Source organism: Hibiscus syriacus, unplaced genomic scaffold, assembly GCF_006381635.1.
Source record: "Hibiscus syriacus cultivar Baekdansim isolate YM2019G1 unplaced genomic scaffold, ASM638163v2 tig00109936_pilon, whole genome shotgun sequence".
NCBI classification, from domain to species: domain Eukaryota; kingdom Viridiplantae; phylum Streptophyta; class Magnoliopsida; order Malvales; family Malvaceae; genus Hibiscus; species Hibiscus syriacus.
Window position 1 is genome coordinate 381524 of NW_024062533.1, and position 20031 is coordinate 401554.

The 20031-nt window shown below is 33.3% G+C and overlaps 2 protein-coding genes across 3 annotated transcripts; both read left to right on the top strand.

Annotated features, from left to right (window-relative positions):
* Positions 1 to 3756: 3756 nt before the first annotated feature.
* LOC120210824 (glucan endo-1,3-beta-glucosidase 3-like) lies at positions 3757 to 6783 on the top strand. Its single transcript, XM_039209487.1, has 4 exons — positions 3757 to 3921; positions 4830 to 6083; positions 6192 to 6219; positions 6316 to 6783. Exons 1-4 carry the CDS (start codon positions 3864 to 3866, stop codon positions 6467 to 6469), a joined length of 1494 nt encoding a protein of 497 aa, XP_039065418.1. The 5' UTR covers positions 3757 to 3863; the 3' UTR covers positions 6470 to 6783.
* On the top strand, positions 6180 to 19743 carry LOC120210823 (probable phosphoglucomutase, cytoplasmic 1). 2 transcript variants are annotated; one of them, XM_039209486.1, is made up of 19 exons: positions 6180 to 6185; positions 11603 to 11694; positions 12872 to 12953; positions 14479 to 14534; positions 15368 to 15481; positions 15625 to 15687; positions 15783 to 15902; positions 15985 to 16085; positions 16351 to 16410; positions 16489 to 16588; positions 16689 to 16846; positions 16932 to 17027; positions 17786 to 17849; positions 17920 to 18001; positions 18081 to 18256; positions 18344 to 18420; positions 19013 to 19145; positions 19292 to 19408; positions 19497 to 19743. In XM_039209486.1, the coding sequence occupies exons 2-19, from the start codon at positions 11617 to 11619 to the stop codon at positions 19566 to 19568; spliced, it is 1749 nt and encodes a 582-aa protein (XP_039065417.1). In that variant the 5' UTR covers positions 6180 to 6185; positions 11603 to 11616; the 3' UTR covers positions 19569 to 19743. The 2 variants fall into 2 exon arrangements, with proteins under 2 accessions (XP_039065417.1, XP_039065416.1); XM_039209485.1 differs by lacking the exon at positions 6180 to 6185 and adding an exon at positions 11408 to 11491.
* The last annotated feature ends 288 nt before the right edge of the window (positions 19744 to 20031 follow it).

The window sequence follows — 20031 nt, forward strand, 5'->3', positions numbered from 1 at the left end:
AATCCTTGAACCAAACACCCCCTAAATCATAACACATAACATATAAACCTTAAATCCTAAACTATAATTTAGAGTATATAATTTAGGGGTGATATAGAATGATGTAAATAAATAACTTTGAGGGTTAGATTGATGTAAAATTAGTAGGGACAAAATTGATAAATTAAATCTATTATATGGACAAAAGTGACCCTTAAACTTTTTTTAATTTTTAAAAATTTAGATCAAAATATTTGTTTATGTGTTTAGGGGATCTTGACCACACACATCATCGCCTAATTGAAAATTATCATAAAAATAAAATAGAAAATGCAGTAATAGCCCACAAATCTAAAATTATAACATTTTCCTACTTGGTTTACATTATCCATGGATAATGACAATGTTTTTCTCTTGAAATTTGAATAGATTCTCTATATATCTCAACATATCATTTTTCAACTGTTAACACAAAATTTTTAATAAATAAACTCACTATTTACTAGGGATGGACATAGGTCGAGTTCGGTTGGGTTTTTTGTCCACCCGACTCGACCTGAGAATAATGAGGCCTCCACCCGAGACCCGATCTGACCCGATCAAAATAAGTTTTCATCCGATCCGACCCCGACCAGATATATAACTTAAAAACTTGATCCGATCCGATCCGAAATAATAATAAAAATATTTATATTCAATAAAAATAGTGACTTAATTGAAAAAAATAATATATAGAGGGGTATTATTGTAATTATTCTTAAATATTTTAGGTAAAATTATATATTTTTCTAGTCGGGTCGGGTATTTTTCACCATAAACTCGAACCCGACCCGAACACCACATTAAAAAAAGCCCGATCCGACCTGACACTAATCCGATTTTTAAAAAAAATCGACCCGATCGAGTTGGGTCGATCATAACCCGTCGGGTTCGGGTCTCATGCCGATCCCTACTATTTACTCCAACTCTAAATTTTAGTGATATTTTCTTAGAATAATAATGAATGTGCACGTAAATAAAATATGAGAAACGTCAAACTTAATAAAATCTTTTGTAATCACTCGTACAATGAAATTTTACAAGCTAAGAACAAGACCCATGATGTTTATATACATTGTGTGGTGGCACGTAGTAAAGTGTTAGAGTGTTCAATGCTCACTTTCTTAGCTTCTTTTCTTTAACATGTTCTTCTATGGTTAAATATCTAATATCGACAGGTTTAATTAAATTTTAATATTTATTGTTATTTGCCACGAAGACAAAATTAAATTGTTACAATATTTAGCTTGAATTTAAAAACCTAAGATCATAAATGAAACTCTTCAGCCATATTTTATACGAGTTAACCTTAAAACGTGAAATGAAATCAACTTCATAGGGGAAGTAAAATGTAAGCATTGACGGATCTTAGTGATAGAGTTTGTAGGCAACTTAAAGCATTAAAAAATTAAGAGGTTTGAATTAAAATTTTTGAAGGATTTAGTTCTGCATATAAGATTGTTTGGCACTCCTCGAAAATATAAATCTAACATCAAATATAAATATATAATCTAATGTTAATTTACGTGAATAAACATAATTGAATCCGAATAATTAATCACCTCTAAATTATATTAATGCAACCATATCTCTTTAAATTAGCCGACCCTTTTTTCCTATATGTAATGAGATAGGGAGAGATATGATAGTAGACTGCCCCCAAACGCCAGGTTAAGAGCAGCTTCCGTGGAGACTTCCAAATTATGAAATATCCTCCGTGGGGCTCGATCTCATATTTTAAGTTATTTTTAAATTTGATCTAAAAATTAAAAAATAAATTATCAATAGCTATCGATAATGTTGTCAAAATTAATTTCAGTTATTGACAACTTTATCTATATTATAAAAAAAATCAGGTTACTTTTTTTAATTTTTAGGAAAAAAATTACTCGAATAATAGTGAACTAAAATTATTTGCTCGAATAATATATATTCTACCGTAATTCCTAAATTGTAATGAACACAGTGTGATTTCAATTGGGAAGCACATTGTGATTGATTCTTTTTTGTAATAATGATCAAAATTACAGTTAAACTCTAAACTTTGAATCATAAACTCTAAATCATAATATCTAAACTTTAAATCATACGTATAAACTTTAAATCTTAAATCCAAAATTAAAAATAACAAAAAATACTAAAATATGGGGGAGACTCATTGCACTCAATGCACCTCCCAAAAATGTTTTAAACTTATAATATTAAATCTTGAACTCTAAAATTTAAACCCAAAACTCTAAATCCTAAATGATACATAAATCTTAAATTTTAAGCCCTAAACTTAGATCGTACATCTAAACCCTAAATCCTAAACCTAAAATAAAAAACATAAACCAACAAAAATAACAAAATATGGAGGGAGACGCGTTGAATGCAATGCGTCTTCCCAAAATTATATTAGAGTCATATTATAAGTCATACATCTTAAACTTATACCGTAACAAATATTCTGTTTCAAAAAATAATTTCAACTGATCATTATTCGAACTAATAAAAAATTACAATACATTTTTAAAAAAAATTCCCAAAAATTCATTATTTATTCGAATGATTAGTTACCATCCCTAAATTTTATTTTGTTTTCCAATATTTTTTTCTCTTAATTTTACCTATAAAAAACAGAATTATTACAGGAAAATAATAATAATGAAAGATCTGCTAGATAGTGACTGTTGAATCCAATCAACCATGACACGTCAGCAACGAGACACTACTCTCCTTGTAAATTGTTGCTTTAATCGGATTTTACGCCAAAAAAAATAGCCGTGATAATATTAATGTCTTTATTACAGTAGGACTTTTATAAATTAATATTTAATAAATTAATAATCTTTCTTAAATAATAATTTTCTATTCTTATTTAAGTGTGAGATTTAAATTAATAAGATAATAATTTTTTAAAAGATTCTTATATAAATTTATCGTCCTTTCAAAATGATAAATTAATAATTCTATAAAATTATAAATATAATTAAGATGACTTAATAAATATGATTATATTATTTTTTGTTTATTCTTAAAATTTAAATCTAGTCGTATTTCAATTATAACTTTCTTTATTGTATCCAAAAGTGTGTTGCATTCTCATACAATAACAACAAATTGTGAAGAGTTATTATCGATATGGGTGTTTTCTTCCGCGTAATTGGTTCCAAAGATATTATATCATTATCATCTCCATTCTCAATAAAATTTTTAATAACACTATCTATAATTTATTCTAAATTTTGGACCTCTGAATATGATCATTTTCACCTAGGTAATTCAATAGGTGATTGACTTCCATTTTGTTGTAGTACCCAAAGACACTTACTCATCGTATCAAGTTCATGAATATTTAGGAATCACTCCTAACCTAAATTTTACTGTACCAAAAAAATAAAACATTAAATATTTTAATTTTGATATTATAAATAAAAAGTTAAATAAAAAAAGTTGTTGTTATTATAAATCTTATAATATTATTCATTTATTTGATTAATAAATAAAATATCAATAATAATAAAAATATACAAAGCTATGATATGTTATATCATGTGATAAGCTTTAATGATAGCAGTCCACAGAGTTTAAATCTAGGCCGTAGGATTTCTGACACGAGGACTTTATCAATCTATCCGAGCTAATAACAGAAAAACCTCTATTTTTTCCATAATTTAAATTAAATCCCACCTTTCTCGTTACAGTAGCAGTTCACCACTTCATATATTTCTACTTCAAAAGGAGCCTCCTTTCCTATCTCCTTTTTTCCCTCGGGGGTTTCTCCTATGTCTGTGGGTTCTTTTTGAGGTTGAACTCAATAGCTTTGCATTAGTCTCGAAAGATCGAAGCATTTACTTCATCAAATGGCTGTTTTCCTGCTGCTTTTGCTCTTGCTTGTATCTGCTGTTTCCGGTGATGAAGGTGAGTTTCGTTGAAGCCACTTACTCAACTTAGACTTTAGCTTCATTGCTTTTGTGGATGCTTTTGATTATCTCTGTTAGTAAACCATTTTTGTCTTTGTTGTTTATATCCAATTCATTGTTGTTTCAGTGAAGGGTTTTGTCTATTTTTCTCTACTTTTCGTTTAGAACTTACTTCTTCATAGGCATTGATATGTTTTATGTAAACTTGTCTCTGCAATTTCTGGGTTCCAACCATTTGTTTGAATGATCAAGAGAAGATTCGATTTTTTTATATAAAAAAAACTGAAATCACAATGTTACTTTACTTTACAGAGAAAGAGAACAGTCTTTCTCATTGTTGGAAACTCCTCTGAAATTTCCATCTTTGATGGGAATCTCTAAATGCGTCCCAGCTCATGTGGTATTGCTTTACCTGTCTGAAACTGCATTTTTTTTTCAGAGAATATTCTGTAGGACCAAAATGACCCTTATGGAAGGGCTATAAATGTTGAATGTATTGGCATCCTAGGGAGTGTACATTGGAGGGTAGTATTGTCATCTTAAGTGTAGAAAGATGACATTCTTGCGTAATCGGTCCATTATATGTGTATGTATGTAGAAGCTGATCACCTCTTTGAAATGTTTCTTATGATGATTTAATTTAATATATTCCTCCAAAAAGAAGAAAACTTTAATATATAATCTTGGATATAGATCCAACCAACTGTCAACTGAGTTATGAATTCATGTGCTTTACTATCTGATATTTAACATCCATTGATGAAGATAATCATGTAAATGGTTATATCATTGAAAATGTTACTTCTACGATTGAACTGCACTTTTCTGTAGTTAATTGAGTTGGTGATTTTCTTTCTGCGACTTGGTTGTTTGATTCATATCTGTATGTGGGATCTCTCTTTGCAGATGCCTTTATTGGTGTGAACATCGGCACGGACATTTCCGACATGCCCAGCCCTACTGAAGTGGTTGCCCTTCTCAAGGCTCAGGGTATAAGACATGTCAGGCTTTATGATGCTGACCGAGCCATTCTCCTCGCGCTTGCCAACACAGGCATCCAGGTGACTGTCTCTGTCCCCAATGACCAACTCCTTGGTATCGGTCAGTCAAATGCCACTGCAGCTAATTGGGTGGCTCGCAATATTGTTTCCCATGTCCCTGCCACCAACATCACGGCAATAGCTGTTGGATCGGAAGTTCTCAATGCACTCCCGAATGCCGGTCCCATCCTAGTTTCTGCCTTGAAGTTCATCCATTCTGCTCTTGTTGCTTCTAATCTTGACAGTCAAATCAAAGTCTCTACTCCGCATTCTTCTTCGATTATTATGGACTCTTTTCCACCTTCTCAAGCCTTCTTTAACCGATCATGGGATCCAGTCATGATTCCGTTACTAAAATTTTTGCAGTCAACAGGGTCGTACCTCATGCTCAATGTATATCCGTATTATGATTACGTGCAATCAAATGGAAAAATCCCATTGGACTATGCCCTTTTCCGTCCTCTCCCTCCTAACAAAGAAGCTGTTGATGCTAACACACTCCTGCATTATACTAATGTTTTTGATGCTGTTGTCGATGCAGCATATTTTGCAATGTCTTATTTAAACTTCACCAATATTCCGGTTGTAGTAACGGAGTCTGGTTGGCCCTCTAAGGGTGACTCATCTGAGCCCGATGCTATAGTTGACAATGCCAATACATACAACAGTAACTTGATCAAGCACGTTCTTAACAAGACTGGGACTCCTAAACACCCTAGGATTGCAGTTAGTACATACATCTATGAGCTTTACAATGAAGATTTGAGAACTGGATCAGACTCGGAAAAGAACTGGGGGCTATTCGATGCCAATGGAATACCAGTTTATACCATGCATTTGACAGGTGCTGGTACTGTTTTTGCGAATGACACTACAAACCAAACATTTTGTGTTGCGAAGCGGGGTGCCGATCCGAAGATGTTACAAGCAGCTCTTGATTGGGCATGTGGACCAGGGGAAGTCAACTGTTCACCGTTGTTGCAGGGGCATCCGTGTTATGAGCCTAATAACGTGGTTTCCCACTCAACTTATGCTTTCAATGCATATTACCAGAGGATGGCCAAGTCTCCTGGGACATGTGATTTCAAGGGGGTGGCTAGCATCACTACAACTGATCCAAGTATGTGACTGAGATATTAGTTCTTATAGAATAAGACCACAAATATCATAATTTTCATTTTATTACGAGAATTGACGAGCTGACGGTTAACATTGTCCATTGGTGCAGGTCATGGTTCGTGTAGATTTCCTGGAAGGTATGCACTAATGCTTCTAAATGTTATTATTTTCTTCAAGCTAGATTATGATGGCCGTGAAGCAATCTGATTATATGACTTCAATTTTCACAGTAGTTTCGGGAAAAACGGGACTTTATTTAATGGCACATCACTGGCTCCGTCGTTGAACGATACGAGTTCAGGATGCCCACCACAATACCATGGGAGTGGTTCTTTCACAACCTCTGTGATAATAGGTGCTTTGCTCATGGGCGCTGTTTCCTTGTAGAACTTGTTTCTGTTTTAACAGCATCAAAATCTATTGAAAATTCCGATTCTCCGTCTCGTTGGAACACATGCAGCATATCCGGTTTTGTTTCTCGTATGAGTTCGAGTTGCACGATGGAAAATTTGATCATGGAAACATTTGGCTAGAAAGGTAGTTTTAAAGATGAGTTATTCAAGATTGTTGAGGTGTTTGTCTCTTATAACAGTGGGCAGTGGGTTGTATTCTTTGGATTTTGTTTGAAGTTCATATTGTGTACTTCAACATATTTGTTGGATCAGCCAAAGGCTTCTCATTTTTATACATTCAAGTTCATATTCAACCTTAAACTACTAAACAAAGATGAAATTTTATCCACTCTCTTGTTCATCGGCTCATCCCTTCTTCCACTGCCAATAGGATACTGGCCAAAGTCATCGGCACTTCTCGTATCCAGGGAGAGAAGCGGTCACAGAGGCCTGATGACCAAGGGACTGTAGTATTAGTCTTAACACGAGTGTCTGTCGTTTGTGGCGGCTTCTTGGCCGAGCTGCGATAGTTGTGGTGGTGGAGCTGAGAACTTTTCTAAACCACTTGGGTTGAAGGAATCCATGGATGGATACAGAATACATGGCTATAAGGTGCTGAAAATTATTAGAAAATTTATCTAAAAATAAAAAAAATGAGATTTTTATTAGAAATTTGTTTTGAAGAATATAATAATAAGTTGTAAAATTATCATAAATTTTTTCTTCATAAATCTGGGTGAATCCTAATTCCACCTTATAAATAAAAACTGAGATTTAATGGTAATTTTTTTTTTAAAATTCACATCAACCGAATAAATTTTTTTAATGATATTAACGTTTTAAATTAAATATATTTATAAAAAGTTATTCGATAAAAAATTATGGATAGAGTGCTGAAGATTTATATATCAAAAAACTATATTAAAATATCTTAATTACTATCTAAAACAATAAATTTTAATTATTTTTTAATTAAGTTGATATTCGAATTCGATCAATTTGTGACATCAATTTAAATATAAATTAAATAATAAATAAAAATCACCCCGAAAATTTCCTAAACCCAAACTTCAATACTTACATTAAGTCATCATCACTGAAATCACCGTCATCTTTTCCCATTCGCCAAACTAAACCCCTAAAGCAAATCCACACAAATTCAATAAAATCTAAAATCAATAAACAATAACAAATAGTAAGCAAAAGTTTATATCATTGTATGATCGAAGATGACATCGCTGGTTGAAGCACGACAGATACAACGGAAAGGAGCACTAACAACACCATATGATGTCAAGTTTCCAGCGAGCCATTTTCAATAACCATCACAATTAACTTTCAAGTGAACCAGTTTTCCCAGGTTACTCGCATCCATAAAACACGTGTTCTTCAGATATTTGTCTTTGAAAACTTTACACCAAATGGTGTTATGTTCTTGGAACATTCTTTATCCATTCTTCCCCATTAACGCTTGGTTCGTTAATCTTGCTTTTCGTATTTCGAGACACGCTGCTGTCTTTCGTTTAAAAATAATGTCCAAACTGGTTCGATGATTGTGAGTGTAATTTGGTCTCCTTCCCATAAGAAAATTCAGTTTAGTCTATCCAACTTATCAGTCGTTGACGTCGATATCATGGCTGTTTGCATCGTGTGCACTGGAATGGTCGAAGTAACGGATTGATCCAAAGTCCGATGACCTGCCAGAGATAGAGCCTTCCTTTTCCAGCTGGCCAATTTCTTCATCACCTTTTCCACCAAGGGAGCATAAGTGTCTGTGTTTACCCTATTATGGATGATTGGAACACTCAAGTATATTTCGAGATTATTCGTCCGAGGAATACCGCTTAGTTGACATAAATAATTCGGAGTCTCGTTACTCGTATTCGTATAACACTCAAGAAATTGCTAGTTGACCTTGTCGAAGGCTTTTTGGAGGTCGATTTTCATGATCGCTGCCCCTTTTCGGCCTTGAAAATTCATGAGGGTATGGACCGCCTCCTGACCCAATAGGATGTTGTCCGAGGCACTTCTTTGAGCCAAGAAACTGTTTTGATACGGACCAATAATTCTTTAGAGAGTAGGTCTGATTCAATGAACCAGAGTCTTGGCCAGAATTTTATAAGAAGTGTTGAAGAGACTTATAGGGCGGAATAAGGTCAACCTATGGGCCACGCCAGTTTTGGGATAAGAACAAGGTAGACTTTCAAGATACGTCTGTCTCAACATTCCCGAAATTGAATAATACGATCGATACAATTCGAGCTACTACCTTCTCTTTCCTCGGTCGAGGAAATATCATTGAAGTCACCCACAACGGTCCAAGGTTTATCAACAGCGTTATAGTAGCCGCTCATATCGTTCCAAAACTCAGATTTTTTATTGGTGTGGTGTTGAACCTAAGCGAAGGTTGTTAACCAAACTTGTCATGTTCCTTTAGTTCACAATGAACCGCCTGGTCAGTGTTATACTTGATCTTCAACGTTAATTGACTCGAATTTCATAGGATAATGAGGCCTCCACGCCTCCCATCAGTTGGAACCTCAACATGATCGTTGAATTTCACCTTATTCTGTAATGGTCCATAATCTTCCAAGGTCCTTCTGTTAAGACTTTGATCCTATCATTCATGCTTTGGAGTTTATGGCGTAAAAACCATTACCCAGATTGATGCAGTCAAAATCGCTTTCAACTTTCCACATCGAGGTGATTCTTCTTATTAGAATCTTATAAGAAATCGTTTTCCCCATAACTTTGATAATCAAGGCTTTCCTCCATGGTTTACGTATTCTCTCTTTCACTTCTTTATCAATCTTGATTGTTGGGATACCATCTTCCTCCATCTATTCTTCAACCTCCGATTCATATTCTTCTTCCTTGATTCTTGTCGAGCTGTTAAACATCTCGGTTAAGATGGGTGAATCTGCCACAGTATCTTTCCAAGTCCTTGTCCATGTTCTTTCTTTCGTCGTTTCTTCTCCTTCTGAAGTTCTGATTCGTTTGTAGTTTTTGCCTGTAGTTTCAGATTTTTCTCCTACCTGGGCCACCTCTGTGACCGGCAGGTTGTCCTCCATCATGGGCGTTCAGTAGCGCAGTAATCACGAAGTTTCCTCTTCTTCTCAAACGATAGGTCACATGAGAGAATTTTTTTTTAAACGTTACGATGTATAAATTAATAAATTTAATTATAATTTAAATTAATATATTTTAAATTTTATAAGATAACGTTTAAAATAATTATTTTATATCTTGAAAAATATTTTTAACAATAATTGTACACACTTGAATTTGAAACAACACTTTCTAAAAGTATTTTTTATATCACTTCAAAAAAAAAATGATAAACAGTAAGGGTGTGCAAAAATACCTGACCCGATTGACCCGATCCGAACTTAAAAAACCGAGTAATTTTTTTTAAAAAAATTACCCGATCGGCTCGGCCCGGGTCACAAAATTGAGTTTTCCATGGTACCCGAGTACCTGGTTAGTTTTTTTTTTATTATATATATATATATATAAAATATAATATATTATTTATATTATGGATTATTAGATTTTGTATTTCGAACTTTTAAATTTTATGTTCGGATGTTGGAGTATGTAATTCGAAGTTTCGAACATTTAAATTTGTATATATATTTTTTAATTTATAATTTAAAAATGGAAAAAATATCAAATAACCACAAAATTCAAGTATCTAATAACATTCAGTACCCGAATTTGCAAATCCCTAATAAACAGGCGCTAATTAGTTGCTTTCTTTGCAAACAAACATAATAATAGCGTGAGGCTTTAATTGCTTGTATTATCCTCGCCAAAGCCATACATAAAAGCAAGAGAAAAGAAAATAATTAATTGCGTCACATGTTCTTAAAGTATGACCATCATTTTAAATTGGTCTCTAAACTTTTAAATATTTTAATTTCATTTTTAAATTATACGCATCATTTTAAATTGAATCTCAAAATTTTGAACATTTCAATCTCATCCCTAGACTGTGACATTCATTCTAAATTAGTCCCCAAACATTCCAATTTCATCTCAAACTATATGTATATACTAATGAAATCTATTGTTAACAAAATCACCACGCCAAAGTTATATTACTATATGTTTGAAAAAACAAAATTTAGGTTAAACTATGGTTAAAGCTAATTATATATTTGGATGAATTTGGGGATAAAATTAGAATATTTAAAATCTTGGGGACTAATTTAGAAAAAAGAGTTATAATTTAGGGATGAAAATAAAATATTCAAAAGTTAAAAGACTAATTTAAAATGAGAGATATAATTTGGGGATGAAATTAGAATATTTAAAATTTGAAGGACCAATTTAAAATAAAGAGTTAATTGCATCACATGTCTCTAAACTATAATCCTCATTTTAAATTGGTCCTTAAACATTTTAATATTCTAATTTCATCCTTAATTTACGACTCTCATTTCAAATTAGTCCTTAAACTTTTGAATATTCTAATTTTATCCCTAAATTATGACCCTTTTTCTAAATTAGTCCCCCAAAATTTTTGAATATTCCAATTTTATCCCCAAAGCATCCAAATGTGTAATTAGTTTCAACCATAGTCTAACCTAAATTTTAATTTTTTTTCAAACATATAATAATATAACTTGGTCTAATGATTTTATTGACAAGGGATGTGATTATTATATGCATATAGTTTAAGATGAAATTAGAATGTACAAATAGTTTCTGGACCAAATTAGAATGAAGGTAATAGTTTGGGGATGAAATTGAAATACTCAAAAGTTTGATGACTAAGTTAGAATAATACTCATAGTTTATAGATGAAATTGAAATATTTAAAACTGTTTAGACCATTTGGAAAAGAGGGTAATAATTTGAGGATATATAATGAATTAACGCAAAAGAAAATTAAAAAAACGAATAAAAACTAGAATATATATTTAAGGAAAGCAAGCACTGTTCTTTTCATTGTTTTGCCAACTTCCTATCCGATTCTCCATAGTAAAACATTTTGCTTCGATCTCTCCAAGGAGTGAGCTCCATGTCCTCTCTCGATTTTCACTCCTATTTTATAAACTTCTGTTTATTAAGATCTGGGAGATCCGTAACTGGAATTGGTTGATCTGCGTTGTGCGTTTTGCAGATTTTATAACAAAAATGGTTTTCAAGGTATCGAAAGTGTCAACTACGCCGTTCGACGGTCAGAAACCCGGGACATCTGGCCTCCGCAAGAAGGTTTTTTTTCCTTTTCTTTCTCGTTTAACTTTATAAATCCGATTCCTTGAGCTCTCGTGTTAGATGACTCAGATCTGATAATTTTGATCAAATTGATCCGTTTAATTGATGCATGCAAGTGCTTCTCGTCTAATCAGATCGAATTAATGTTAAGCTGTAATTCGGTAGTGTATAGCGGGAAAAGGCCGGAATTGTATCATTTTGGGTGCTGATTTATTTTTTATGTTTGAAGTTTTAATTAATCGTGATTCATTTTTCTTTTTATCTTTCAAATCTGAATTATGGGTCTTTGTTTCACTGGAAAATGTTTTTAGATAATAATTTCTAAAAATTAAATTATATTTTCTATAAAACAATTTCTAAAAACCATTTTCTTGCTATTTAATATTTGTTTTCAGAAAGTATTCATTATTTTTTTATTTAATATTATTCATTATAAAAACTTAATAATATTTAAAAAAATATTATATAGTAATTTAAATAATATTATTTATGATAAAATATTATTAAATCATTTATACCCATCTATGATACTTCTTTTTCCTTCAAACTTTCTTGTTTAATATGTCAAATACTTAAAAGAAATATTATTAACTTTATTTTAATATACATGTTTTTTCTTTCTAGTTGTAATTGGTTTTACATTTATGAATCTATTTTATTTGAATCAAACACCGAAAAACAAGGAAAATGGTTTCGTAAAACATTTTACAGGAAACAAACACACCTTAAGTTTTTTTTTTTAATTTATTTTCTCTGATTGATGAAGTTTTCTTCCTTTGTCATGGTCGGATTGAATTTATGGTCACATTTTCTAGTCAAATGTATTAACTTTTAATGCTTGTTTCAGTTCAGATCATAATATCCGGTTGTGAATTTTTAATTATTTGAAATGTAATTTTTGTTAGTTTATTTTATGAGGAGAATCCACTTACACCATCATTTTGTATTTTTTACAATTTATATTTATTTAATCCAACCATTTTATTTCAATCTCTATTCATGTATACTATGCTGGTGAATTTCAATTTAATTAACAATTTGAACTATTTAGGCGATATAGGAACTCACAGCTAATTAAATTATAATGAAAAAGATAGTGTGGTATTAAATCGATTCTGGGGTGGATACAATTATGTTCGTTTGACTGAATGATGTGATATTTTGGTCTTTCCAGGTGAAAGTTTTTATTCAACCTCATTATTTGCAAAATTTCGTTCAGTCAACATTCAATGCCCTTACATCAGAGAAAGTTAGAGGTAGGGTTTTTTTATTTACGATATGTCTCTTTGTTAATCTTATTTATTTTCTATCTTTAGAGGCATAACATGACACTCTAAATATGCACTTAGACGCTCACAACTGAGGGGTCAGTTGAGGTATATCCACTTATATCGGGTTTGCACACAATTTTGCTTTGCCATATCAGGGCTACTTCTGTGAAAATGATGTATGTACCCTAAATATGCTTTGGACATTGACAATTCTTTGGATGGTTCATCAAAATGTTCTACTTTTATCTTAAAAAATATTTAGTCCTTGCATTTGACCAGCGGAAAGAGCTTTATTAATTAATTAGTACACGTTCATCATGCTTTACCTTGGATTGTTATTTTGTCTTTTAACAACTGTATGAATATCAACTATAACCTTATATTAAAAACGAGTCCTTGGGTCTTGGGGGACATTTAAAATTTTGAGCCTTTTATTTTTTGTCATCTCTGATTCTTAGGCCTTTTTGGACATTGGTTTTTGTTTCTGTTTTTCCTGAAGAAGGAATGGAAAAATGAAAGGGAGGAGGAAGTGAGAGATGGCAGCTGCCTGTGCCATCCAAGCTGTTACCTGGCGGCAATGAAGTGAGCAAGAGATACTAGAAAAATAGAGAATCATATATATAGGTCAACTTGAGCAAAGTTCTGAAATTCTAAAAATTCTGAGACCCTTGGATCACCTAAAGAGCTCGGCACTATAAACATATATCCATATACCATATTGAAAATATCAAGTGGTAACGTAACTTATTTTTTTTAGTTCCATTACATTCATCTAATTTCATTTACCCCCAGGAATAGGCTATGAACAGATAACATAACCACCTTCCTATTCTTGAAATGAAATAGTGTTCATTTTTCTGAATTGAAAATTCAAATCGTATGAAATTATTTTCTTTTTTTATTCCTTAAATTTTTAGTTTTGTGGTGAAGAGAAAAAGGGAACGTGCCTTTAAACTACCACCTAAAGAAGCTGTCTCACCTTGTTCATTGCAAGTCCTGTTTGATAGATTTTCCCTGCACCTCAGTGCATAGGCCTGCCCCTCTACCACATTTGATTCCATACTTCATGTTTCATTTTCAAGTACGTACAAGACGACTGCACTATTCTCCTGATGCGAGATGTGTACCCTTACTTGGAACATAGAGTGCATTGGTATTTTTCTGAAAAATGAATACACACATGTTTATGATCCATTGCCAACTAGTTCAATTTCTAGCATCACAAGCATCCTCCAATGTTCTGACAACATACAGTTATAATTTGTTGGATGATGATTGTAGAGCATTTTCCAGTCAATATTGATTTTTCACCAGCATGTTTTGTATGGTAGTTTGGAAAAATTTCATTCCTTAGCTTGAAAGAGTGATATTGAATTATTTGAAAGGAAGAACTTATATCATAATTAGTACTTTTTTTCTGCTTCATTTCATTGTCATAGAGGTATCTTCTTTTGCTTGATCACATTTATTAAGTGGACTAAAATTCTCTTACTTCTATTCATGGTTGTAGGTGCCACACTTGTTGTTTCTGGTGATGGCCGTTATTACTCAAAGGATGCTATTCAGGTGCTGCAAATTTAAATCTAAACTAGCAGTTATTTTTAAATAATTTTCTTAAGCTGTCACATAATATTTCTATATTACATTGTAGCATTTTGTACTTGTATCACGTATGTATATTATTGATATTGGTTTCTGGGTGAAGTAGACGGTTAATGTTCAAACCAGATACTTGTATTTTTGGAGAACCATCTAATCAGCATAAAAACACGTGATAGTTTTGTCTAGTTAATTCACATTATTCATCTTTGAATCCCCTTATAATTTTTGTTGGTTATCCTGTGATAATTCTCTTGTTCTGTTTCTTTTTCTTCTGAAACATTGTATTCTTTTTGTTGAGTCAATATTTATCATGAATAAGTTGTCCAATTATATGCTTAACAGAATCTACGATGAACACACATATGCACACATCCTTTGGCACTGAGAGCAAGAAATTTCTTGTTATTTCATTAAAGGAGTGCTCTTTTTTCTTCTGTAATGGCAAATAATGTTTCTTTTTCTGGACTTTCCTTCTGAACTTTGGTCAGTGTTGAGAGATTGAGGCTTAAAGCTTATGTATGTATTTGTCATGCCTTTGTGAAGTGGGTTGAAGTGGTTTTGGACTTGGCTATTTTACTTGTGTAAACCTAGTATGAGGTTCTAGTCAAAATTTTACTGCTTGTTTTTATATTACGTAGTGATATAAAGTTGCTACATGTGCTATTGAGAGCTTCTAGTGTGTTTCCTTGTATTATGATGCCATCTATTTTTGAAAATGGTAATATTATTTTTGGTAATCAGTCCTTAACTATCATATCAAATTGTTCAGAATGGTAATGCCTTTTGTAAATTGACAGATAATAATCAAGATGTCAGCTGCAAACGGAGTAAGGCGTGTTTGGGTTGGTCAGAATGGATTACTTTCAACTCCTGCTGTATCAGCTGTGATTCGCGAAAGGGTTGGTGCAGATGTAAGTAATATTGTTCCAATTTCAGTACATCTAGCTGTTATTATGTTTTCTTTACACTTTGTAGTGTTGTGTTATTGTGAGAAGCCAGTGTATATGATTAAATTTTGACAATTTTAAGGTTCACCCATAAAATTCTTTTCCAGGGATCCAAAGCAACTGGAGCCTTTATTTTGACAGCTAGTCACAATCCAGGTGGCCCTCATGAGGTATGCCTCCATGATTTTGTCTATTTTCTAAAATTGTTCTGTATGCAATATGTTAATGATGTATGATTGCTTTTGCTTTTGTTTCTTTATTACAGGATTTTGGAATTAAATACAATATGGAAAATGGTGGACCTGCTCCAGAGGCCATCACTGATAAGATTTTTGAGAACACAAAAACAATAACTGAATACTTGACTGCTGATGACCTACCAAATGTTTGTCTTGCATCCATAAAACAATAATTTCTCCATTTTTATTACATATATGTTAATGTTGTCAATCTATTGCAAAATCCAGGTAGACATCAGTGCAACTGGTATTAGAAGCTTTGAGGGGCCTGAAGGACAATTTGATGTTGAGGTTTTTGATTCAGCAAGTGACTATGTGAAATTGATGAAGTAAGTTATTTTTCCACATGAATATGTTTTTGCCTACTTTATACGGACTAGCAGCACCTTTTGGATAGTGTTCTTTGTTCTACTTCACTACCATCCTGTACCTCCCTTGATAAGACTGAAGAAAACATTGCATGGGCAAAGTTCTAGTACCTATTATTTATCTTCCTATCGTTGGCATCTTGATTTATTGATTCTGATCAGGATTCTATACTTGAAGCATATGCATGTAATCTAAATACCAAATCCTTTTGCCTATACTGCCCAGGTCAATTTTTGATTTCGAGCTCATCCGCAAGCTGCTTTCATCTCCCAAGTTTACATTCTGGTATGTGGATTTTGCCTTTCTGCAGAGGTCTTTGTTTATTTTGCTTGAGACGTGTAACTCTTTTCCCTCATATTAAAGCTATGATGCACTGCATGGAGTTGCTGGAGCTTATGCAAATTGCATCTTTGTGGAGGAGCTTGGAGCACAAGAAAGTTCACTTTTGAACTGCGTTCCCAAGGTCTTTTAAGTTCTTTGAAGAATTTTAAAGACTGATATGTTCTGTTTATCTGAGTGGATTACACTTTTTTATTATTATTCATCGATGTAATGCACATCAGGAGGACTTTGGAGGCGGGCATCCCGACCCTAATCTGACGTATGCAAAGGAGTTGGTTGCTCGGATGGGATTGGACAAATTGAACGCTGAAGTTGAACCACCAGAGTTTGGTGCTGCTGCTGATGGTGATGCTGATCGTAACATGATCCTGGGAAAAAGGTAGTGCCGGGGTGTAGAAATCTAGTTAACATTCCTAACAATGATTACATCTACTTGATTTTTCTCTTATAACTTGATTTTTTAGGTTCTTTGTCACTCCATCAGATTCAGTTGCTATCATTGCTGCCAATGCCGTTGATGCAATTCCTTACTTTTCTTCTGGTTTGAAGGGAGTTGCCAGGTTTTCTACTTCTCTGTTCAGCTTCTTTTATGTGCATAAGATGTTTTTACCTTCTACCTATTTATAATTCAGATGGTGCACTTTCCAGCTCATCCTTTCAACAATCGATGACACTGGACTCACAAGTATAAAGACTAAATGTAGAACCTCTAACATTCTCAGCATCTTTAAAGCTTATTAAAAAGGTCGTTCTGTATTTGAAATCTTTTACAAGGTTAATAGTGTTTGTATCCTATCTCCTTGACATGCTCAAGTGGATCTTTATACTTGTGTGGACAAAAATAACATATAGTTTTTTGAACAAAATATATAGGTTTAAAATGTGAGAGAAAGGGTGGTTTACGTTCAAGTATGCCTCGATGTTATTTGTCTTCATGCCCGCATGATGTGCTTCATCTAGCACTAGAACCCACTTTAGCTCAAATGCTATTTTAATCTAATTAAGATAAAACATCACCAATGCAAAAACATGTATTACACACAGGGATGAACCAAAGGGGGGCAGTCGTCCCCCTGAAAATTTAGAATTACTATATATTTTAGATTGTTCTATGTATTTTCTATTGAAAATCTGTTTTTGCCCCCTGCAATTTTATAAATTCAAGTTGCCCCAAACATAAAATCCCGCGTCCGTCCCTGGTTCCACAGTCAAACTCTAATATGTTAATTTTTTCTGTTCACTACTTTAATTTTAAATTTTTGCTGATCTCCATTGAAATTGAATTTTAAGAATTATATTCTGTACCTGCGGCTTGTAGGAGCATGCCCACTTCAGCTGCCCTTGATGTTGTGGCCAAGCACTTGAATCTGAAATTTTTTGAGGTACTCTATGGAAAAAGGTTTATTGTAGCTTTTGTCGTTATAAGACAGCTACTTATCTATTATATTCTAGGTACCCACTGGCTGGAAATTTTTTGGCAATTTAATGGATGCTGGAATGTGTTCCATTTGTGGAGAAGAAAGTTTTGGAACTGGTAACTGTTTGTTACTCCAATCTGTATATCGGTTTCATTTTGAACTCTAAAAACTTACGAATTCTTTTATTTGTGACAGGTTCTGACCATATACGCGAGAAGGATGGAATTTGGGCCGTTTTGGCTTGGCTTTCAATACTTGCATATAAAAATAAGGATAATCTCGATGGAAATAAACTTGTAACTGTTGAGGATATAGTCCGCCAGCATTGGGCTTCCTATGGTCGACATTATTATACTCGATATGACTATGAGGTATATATAACATTTCTCTATTTTGTTCCTAGTTTTGTCCATATAGGTATTGAGAGGTATCCAACTAATTCAGTTTCTTTCATGAAGAACGTGGATGCTGGTGCTGCAAAAGATTTAATGGCATATCTGGTCAAATTGCAGTCATCTCTCGATGAAATTAATGCGTACGTACACATTCTATTTTAGAACTACTTAACCACTCCCTAATTTTCTGCAGATACTTATGCTGAAAGGCCATTCTCTTCCTGCATTGTATTTGTTTTTATTGCTTAAATATAAACAAATTAACGCCATATTAATTGCTGTAAACGGTGTTATCTTCTAACAAGTGACAAAGTGATATGGAATGAACCTTGTTACGTTATCCATGCTTATGGGGGTGTAGCTGTTGGTGCTATAGTTATTCCTGCTAGTTTGATGAACTTTTTAACAGCCTAAAGCCTTCATTTTAGTGTTTGGTTTTACTTTAAATCATCTTTAAATAACTACCTTATCTCCAAATTAGTGAGCTTATAGGTTTAAAGTTTATAATCTTTCAATTTAATAAGTTCTTCTCATAGGCTTAGTTAGTTACAACTATAATCCTTTTGATTATAAGTTTATATTATGATTCTTGGAATGACATTAGTAAATGTTCTACGCAGGAGTCATACATTGCATTTGGCAAAATTTCGTAATGGTTGCAGTCATTATTCCTTCAAATTTTCCAGGGGGTTTTTACTTTCTTTTGATAATCTTATGACTTCTATAATGCAGTATAGTGAAGGGGGCTCGTTCGGACGTGTCAAATGTTGCGAGTGCTGATGAATTTGAATACAAGGATCCTGTTGATGGTTCTATTTCAAAGCACCAGGGCATTCGGTTTTTGTTCGAAGATGGGTCACGATTGGTGAGTCTCTTTCCCGACTCTTTTACCAACGAAAAGTTATCTGAGCGAATCTTGTCGTTTTGTGGTGCATCGAAAATAATTTCAAGAGTTCATCTGAAGAATAAGTAACTGAGATTTATTTACTTGATTTCACCCCCTGTTTGTAGGTGTTCCGTCTCTCTGGAACTGGATCAGAAGGCGCGACCATCCGTCTCTACATTGAGCAGTATGAAAAGGATTCTTCAAAAACCGGAAGAGAGTCCCAAGAAGCACTTGCTCCTCTTGTGAGACATCCTTAAAACTCCCGTCTTAATGTTGACCGCCTCATTTTAGATTTTACGTTCTGAGACCAACATTTTTGTTCAATGTCAGGTGGAGGTTGCCCTAAAACTTTCAAAGATGCAGGAGTTCACTGGCCGATCTGCTCCTACCGTTATAACATAGATCCATATACTACGAGTTACGGGTTGCCTGGTTCGACAAACATAAGTACACTTCTCAATCCCTGTTTTAGTAGCCTCCGTTTATGTCTTTCCGCACGGGTACCATGTGTGTACAGGGAGCGTGTAATAAATGACGGATACTGCTAACTCATCAAAAAACAAAATTACAGGGTTCATGAAATTTAATTTGGAACTTCTTACCATTACTTTGGGGTTTAATTTGAATCTCTTTCTCACAACCTCACTGCCCCAATGGTTAAAAAACATTTTACCTCTCGTCCAATTATGAAAAACTATATACATAATATATTATTTAAAAAAAACAACAACAACCAATTGTATATAGCTTAGGCTGTGGGTAGATATAATTTCATGTTTAATACTAATACATGAAGAATCCTAATGGATAAGGCATGAAGTTTCTAATTGGTGTGGGTTGTCATACAAGAGTAATGTACAAAGTT